We start from the raw sequence: 7627 nt of genomic DNA on the forward strand, positions 1-7627 counted from the left end.
TATAAGTGGTTTGAAGACCATGGTTTAAATCCCCCAAGAAAGTGTTACAATCTTCAGTCTTGTGGGCACCTATGTGATGTAGGTAGCTGGCATCTTGTGAGTTGGAGCAGACCCAGTGTGCAGCTGCTACACCGTGAGCCGTGGCTACCTCTGTTATGTACAAAACCAACACCGATTAGTGACACATCACACTCTAAATATTGATTAAGCTGAAGCTGATTTCCTGGCTCAAGTCATGTGTGTGGTTATGAGCTATTTTCTGCCAGGAGAATAAGGCAATTAACTTGAAGAGTTTCAGCTACAGGCATGACACGTGTCCAACCTTCATAGGTATTTTCACATGCCAGGTTGCATTAACATAAGCTAAAAAGTACCCCAAATGTTCCTTTCTTTAGATATTATAAAGTCAGAGTCCATGTCTTATTCATTGTTATGTCTCCGGCTTCTAAGACAGAGCTCGGCACATACAGAGTTTGGCTAAGTGTTTCTTGCTGAAATAAAGTACCAGACATGGGCATTTTTGCCAGAAGCCTCAATGGTCCAACTCGGATCAACTGCCCCACAGTCCCAGGGGCACCTGCATATAATAGATCCAATCTTGAGTTCCCACCACCCTTTCCTGACATCCACGGTCATGGAGGTGGATTGGCACTTCCTTCCATGTTTTCCATCCAGCCTCATTAATCTCCTTCCAAAGAGCCCTTAACCTCTGGCATCTCACCCGGCCCCTGGGTGTTAGAGCTGACCTGGGGGACTGTGAGTGAGGTCAGAGAAGGTGGTACTCCAGCACTCATCATGTTCCTTTGAGGTGGACTTCTCCCATATCTTTCAGACAACTGCCCTACAGTCTAGAACTTTTCCATTTCTACATACCAAAAATACAAATTAAAAAATTTTAGATTTCCTGTCCCTCTAGCCTCTGTTGGACTCCTTCTCATCTGGCAAGTTCATCCATGTTACTGGGATAATGAAAAAAATACTGCAGTAACGTCATATATCTGTATTTCTATGCCAGCTTCGGGGAGATCATGCCTTAAAAACAAGGCCAAATGCCCTGCAGCTCATAAGCAACATAGTTGGGGTGTAAAGGACATTGCTGTGCCCCTCAAATGATCATTTAGGCAGCCACATCCATGCTCCACCCGCACACAATGGAGCTGGGCTGAAGTCCTGCAACATCTGTTTATACCAGAAGGAAGCCCTAATCAAAGTCAAACTTGACAACAGTCCACAGAGTCACAAAACAGATTTCCTTTGTCTTTGTCTAATTATGTGTGTTTTGTAATTTTTAAAAAAGAAAGAAAGAAATGGGTCATTTATGTATGTTCCTAATAATAGACCCCAAATTGGAAATCTAACTGCATTTCATTCAGCCTGAGAATCAAGAAACAGATGAACTGATATATCTTTTGGATGAACAAAAAAAAAATCTATCAAAGCCACCTAAACTCTTTTTAGGATGAGTGCATCTCATTCCTTTAAAAATCAATAAGAGGAAACTATTCAAATAACCTTCGCTTGTTCCAAAGAGCTGAGAAAACTTGGTTCTTCTCTCTATACGATCCACTTATTAGCTAAGGAAGGGGCCGAGAGATTAGAAAATCTTAACTCTCGTCACTTTACACCTCGCTGAGGAAAATTCATTTACACTTACACATGCACATGAATGTATCTGATTGTAAACAACACTTGACTGTTTTTCTCATCCCTGTTTATTCTACCCCACGGGCTCCTAGGAAAACCTTGGCTCTTGAGCACCCTCTCTCCAAACTGGCTGGATCAAACTTTCCAGAGGTCAAAAGGGCAACTGCATTGACTTAGAAGTCCCTTGTTTATGACTTCTGCCAACTAGAAATAAGCAAAAATTCTGTTTATGTCAACAAAGCATGCCATTAAGCAGAATGAACAATGATGTCAACACGGACTTCAAGGTTAAGACAAGCCTGGGGAAACGTTTCCCGGCTGACCCAAGTGCCTTCCCCAAATTGAGAGCTGGCTAGAGAAACGCCATCACAATAATGATCAATACTCCTTGCTGACCCAATACTCCTCTCTCCTATTTAATATTGTTTGATATGCTATTTCTTTCTAACACACATTACAGGAGGGTAAACAAAGTTGGTTCAGTTTCATTTCACTGAGTACCTACTATGTGCTGGGCACTGGGACAAATGCAGTTAAGTCTTCTCATTCATTTCTAACCTCATCCTCTCACACTAAGTTGCACAGAAGGTCTCCCCTTTAACCTCACAGCAGCTCCATGAGGGACACAGCATTGCAGTTAAGAGAAGAAGAAATAGAATGGATTCAGATAGGGTAAATAACTCGCCCAAGAGCAACCAGCTACTAAAGAGCAGAACCAAAATTCAAATCCATAGCTGCTGACTCCAAAGCCTGTGATGGTATGCTCCTGACTCACAGAAACACCCAAAACGATGCCTAAATGCACTCACTTACGTCTATGCCTCTCACCACCTTCTGGTTACAGGTGGGATAGTCTCAGGACTTGGCTCACTCTCATCTTAAAAGTGGGGGATGAGAGGTTAAAATGCCATCAGATCACCATGCATGCATTACGTCTGGGGAGGGGAGACATTATCTTACTCACAAACACACACGCTGCACTGAGCTGACTCCCCAGTCCGGGTCAGCCCTTCTTCGGGTGAAGCTAGGAAACCAATACTAAGCCGCCAAAGCAGAACCTCCTCAGCAGTTCCTCACATCCTGCTTGCCCTCCTGCCCCTCAGTCCTTTTCCCCAGGGAATGGGATGAGCAATAAACAGGGTAACTGAGTTTGCTTCAGGCTATTTATGGTCTACTCCACTCTATTCATCTTCTCCATAAACTGCCCGGGTTTTTTACACCTTCTCTTCTACCTTCCCTCCAGCTGCTTCGTTCAGCCAACTAGTGGCTCCTACACTGTTGCCAACAGACAACCAGAAGGAAGAGAAAGCAGGAGGCAAACACCACCATTTGGGAGCTTTTAGGGGCTGTGGTTGGGAGGCATGCAGAAGCTATTGGCTGATGTGAAGTTTGAGGATGGTCTGTGCATTTCAGACATGCATAATTACTTGCACAAACTGGATAATTGAGGGCCTCTATACCTTGTTTTGAACTTCCTAGGTCCTGTGTTACACAAAGCAAGGAATTAATGAATACTTCTAAAGGGATAACTGACGGTCAGAATTCTGTACCAGACTGTCACAGTCACTGTCTGCTAATGAGCCCCACATACATCTGTGACGCTAATGCACTTTTGTTTCTTTGTCCTCTGGTTGTCTCACAAGTGCAAATGTCCACTTGGAATATTTCAGCTCTACAGATGACACCAATACCAGCCGCCGTGAGATCTGTTTTCCCATTTAAGAAAAACAATTATACATTCGAGACTAGAGTTCGGATCAGACAGAACTGCCTTCTACAAGTGCCATTGCCACAGATGAGGCTGGGCAGCCTCAGGTCATTCTAGTCACGTCTGGAGGAAGGTAAGAGTTAACGATAACCGAGACTGGCAAGGGGGTCTGTGAGGCTGAGCAAGAATTCCACGGACCACACCAGGCAGCACCCGTGACCCCAGTGGAAGCGGTTTCCATTCCTTTTTGTTTTCAAGGGCCTCAGCCTCTCTGAGGAGGCTCTCTGCATCTTGACCTTTGGCGACCTCAGAATTTTTTTGGCAGCTGCTGGAACCAGGGATCATCTTTTCAGAAATCTGCCTGGCATCGTTCCGTGACTTATCTTTCAGGCCTCGTCACAATTATTCATGCTTTGGCAGTATCCTAGCTACAGTCACAGTACTGTTCTTGGGCTGCTCCTGAAGGTTATTCTGTCCCAGCTAGTGGAAGAGGAATGTGCCCATCACCTCAGGACCCTGGCTCCAGGAAGCATGTCCCCCATGAGGGCGGGAGCTTAAAGGCATTTGTTTAGAAAGCCACTCTGAACCTTCAGCCCTTGTAAACAAGCATGTAGGTAAGGATGACACAAGAGAGGAATCAGTCCCCAGATCACCGACAGTTTGTCTTTGGAATACATTCCAAGGCACACTTGGCTATACTCATGGACACATGTTCATACAGACTCAAGCGCTGAACTCGGCCAGCTGCCTCTGGACTGTACAAGGACTCCATCTTTACCTCTCCACTGCGATGGCAAATATCTCCTGACTTTACCTTTTTTTTTTTTTTTCTCTTTAGCATTCTGCTTCTACTCTGTGGCTGGGCTTCCTGCTTTGTATATTTTAAGCTACTTTAGACATGACCTCACATCCTGGCCCATTTCACAGTAGGTGCTAATTTTGAGAACTTTACTAATGGGCCATACATCTATGAATGAGGGGAATGGGTTACAAGCAGCAAAATCCAGAAGGCAATAAGCTAGAAGCCAATGGCTAGAACTGGGGCTCTGGAAGGAGACAGACTTGGGTTTCCACCTTGGACTACCTGTGTGTCCCAGGGCAACTAACATTATCTCTCTGAGCCTCAGTTAACTCATCTAAACAGGGATCATACTAGCTCCTACCTCACAAGGTTATTGTTAAGATTAATATTGGATAATGCACATAAATAACCTATCACAATGCAAACTACTAGTAGTGGTAGTATTACTATTACTATTTAGGTTTCCAAATTACAGGATAGCTTTCTTCCTCCAGTGTCTCCATATTTCTGAGGTTCTGCTTAGCTTTTCTGCTCTCTACATTCCACCTGTCCACCTCTCTGTCCTGACCAATCACTTTCTCTAGATATACAAGATGCACACAATTATGCACTTTCTCAGTTGTTCCATGTTTTTCATGCAGCTGTTTTACATTTTCCCCAATTTGCAATTGAATTTCTCCAATGTCAAGAGAGGCTACCTCTCAGCAGTTTCTCTGGTAGCACAAACCTCTAGAGCAAAATCTCTAGCCAACGGCTAGACCTTTAGAACAAAAGGTTAAGCCCACCTTCCAAGTCACACGTTTGCTTCTCTGGGTTTTGCAAAACTTTCTCATTCAGTTGCAACACGGCTTTCTTGTTTATCCAAATCATTTTTCTTGTACAGTAGCATATCCGAAGCTCATCTGAAGGAAGCGCACACAGTCAGGGAGCACTGACATTTCCCTTTCCAAGATAATTCCAAAATTCATTCCTTCTTTGTCTGCCAAGACATTTGTCCATGCTCTAGTTATTTCCCACCTTACAGTGTTTTCTATAATCTTTCTTTTTGGAGCCCTACCTTACCACTTCACTAACTCACCATAGTCTGTCCATAACATCATTTTTGTCCTCTCTGTGATCGGTTCTCTCAAATCCCCCTTGGTCCATAGAGAACTTTTACACTTGCTCCATCATCTGCCTCTGTTCCTGTGGACCACTTAGGCTTTTATTCTTCTTGTTTTTTTTTTTTTTTTTAAATTTCTTGTAACTGTCAAGAAGCAGTCTCTCCTTGCCAGGTCTTGGGATTTCCACGTGGAACTTTCCTGATCGCCTGTGCATTAATGTTTCACACAGTGCTTTACTACATCATTTCTGCTTCTGTGGGTAACCAGTGCATTGTGGACAGGAATCATCTGTTTACACTGAAACCCTGTCATTTGTTACGGCAGTTTTATTTATGAGCCTGTGTGCTATAACCCTGTGGCATAAATATTAAATAATAATATCTCCTGGGTGAAAAAAAATCATTCATGTCAACTGACAACTTCTTATAAAAACATGAACTAAAGCCAACCACAAAACCTGGTACTGGCTTATTTTATAATATGAGGGAAAACATGGGCTGCTCAACAGGTAGATACTAAAGCAGAATTACAACGTGCATTTTTACATCCTCTTGCTTCACGGAGTGAAACATCCAAGAAGTAGAGTATCAAAAGAAACTTGGGCTGGATGGCAAGTTTCTCTGGAATCAAATTCTAATTCCTGCCAGTTCTTGAGCAGTTTTATCCTCCAAAAAGAAAAGTCTACGTATAATGACAATGCCACATAAATGAAAATAATTCTGGACAATGACACTGCTCATTTTTTTTTCTTTTTAGTATTCTGTGAATTTCCTATTACATCAGTTTCATGATTCAGCATTTTCCATTTCATTTATTTACAGTAATATATGGCAAGATAACCCAAGATTTCTGCAGGATCCTGGAACATAAGGTAGGCTGGCTGGACAGAAAGGGTGTTCCCTCCGGCAAATTTACTATAGTTTAGGAGAATTCAAAACAGAAGAAAGAAAGCTACCGAAGGAACTGAGGAATATTTCCCCACCTTGTTCTGAGGGTCTAAATTACTCTGGTATTTAAAATGAGTTGGTTTTAAATAATAGGCTACTGCCATTTAGTTGATGGCTAAAGCAGAAGCCAAGAAGTGTGCAAACTGTAAACGGAACATGCATGAGCCGAGTGTGTTCTCTGAAATAATGCTCAAGAAGCAGCTGAAGTCTCCACTCTGGCGGTAAGCGTGTTACAAAGAACTAGATTTCTTTCCGGCATCCGCAACTTGGCTGGAGTGACCATGGAGGAGTTGAAGAGCGCTGGAAATACTAGGCTCCTCGCCCGGTGCGTCCGCACAAAACGGTTCGGGCCATGAAGGCCGGGTGGAAACTAAAAGGAGGGTCGAGGCGGGTGGCTTTGGCGGAAAGCAAGAGGCGAAGTTGGGTATGGGAAGGAAAGGAGCCGCGAGAAGACTGTCAGGGAAGCCCAGGACTGGCGGGGAGAGGGCAGGAGAGCCGTGCGCTGCAGGGAGGGAGGAAACGCGGGGAGCGAGGCTCCCAGGTGAAGTGGGGAACAGGACCGGGGCTCCAGAGGAACCTGACTCGGGTCTAGAGCGGGTCTCAGAGGAAGAGGAACGGATCCCGGCGAGAGTGCAGCGCCGCAAGTCCGGTCCACGCACCCCTCTCCACGCCCCGGGTACCCATCCCAGGTGCCGGGAGCGCCCGAGGTGCGGCGGCGAGGAAGAGACAAAACTAGCCGCGCCGTACCCGCCCGCGAGCCGGAGGTCCCTGGTCGCCCCCACCCGCGTCCCCGGGGCCCCGCGCGGAGGGGAGGACCCGGGCAGGGTCCGGCGCTCACCAGGTAGCAGAGCAGGAGCAGCGCGCAGGCAGGGCGCCCGCCGAGGCCCAGGGGGACGCCGCCGCTCGGGGGTGCCATAGCTGCGGCCCGGGGGCCGACCGCGGGCGGCGGGGGTTGCTGCTGCCGCTGCCGTAGCCACCCGAGCCCCGCGCCGCGCCGCTGCATGGCGAGGCCGCCCGGATCCGGGCCGGAACAGGTCACCTGGTGCAGGGACCGGCCCCCGCCCGAGGCGCCACCTTCCCGCCCGCCCCCGGCCGGGCGGCCGCCGCGCGCGGGGCCACCTGCCGCCGGACCCGCCGCCGCCTCCACTGCCGCTCCCGCCGTCGCCGCCCCCGCAGCCCCAGCCGAGCGCCGGCTCCTCCCCGCCTTTCAGTCCACGTTCCCTCCCTCCCCTCCGCTCCCGGCCCAGCCCGCCTCCCGGCCGCTCCCTGCGGCCCCCGGGCATCCACCCCAGGGGGCAGCCCGCGCCCACGCAGGTGGGGACCGACCCCAGCCCCGCCCCCTGGCCGCTGCCCCCAGTTCCCAGCCCGCTCCGCTTTGCCTTTCTTTCCTCTCCTCCCCAACCACCCCCCCGCCCCGCCCGCC

General features: G+C 47.8%; 1 protein-coding gene across 1 annotated transcript in view; it reads right to left on the reverse strand.

Annotated features, from left to right (window-relative positions):
- Window positions 1-7234, reverse strand: part of SEL1L3 (SEL1L family member 3) — a 109978-nt gene extending 102744 nt beyond the window's left edge. Inside the window, exon 1 of the mRNA XM_018049349.1 lies at window positions 7043-7234. Within this exon, the coding sequence (XP_017904838.1) occupies window positions 7043-7207 (165 nt within the window). The 5' untranslated portion in view covers window positions 7208-7234. The remainder of the gene's footprint in view (window positions 1-7042) is intronic.

Source organism: Capra hircus, chromosome 6, assembly GCF_001704415.2.
Source record: "Capra hircus breed San Clemente chromosome 6, ASM170441v1, whole genome shotgun sequence".
NCBI classification, from domain to species: domain Eukaryota; kingdom Metazoa; phylum Chordata; class Mammalia; order Artiodactyla; family Bovidae; genus Capra; species Capra hircus.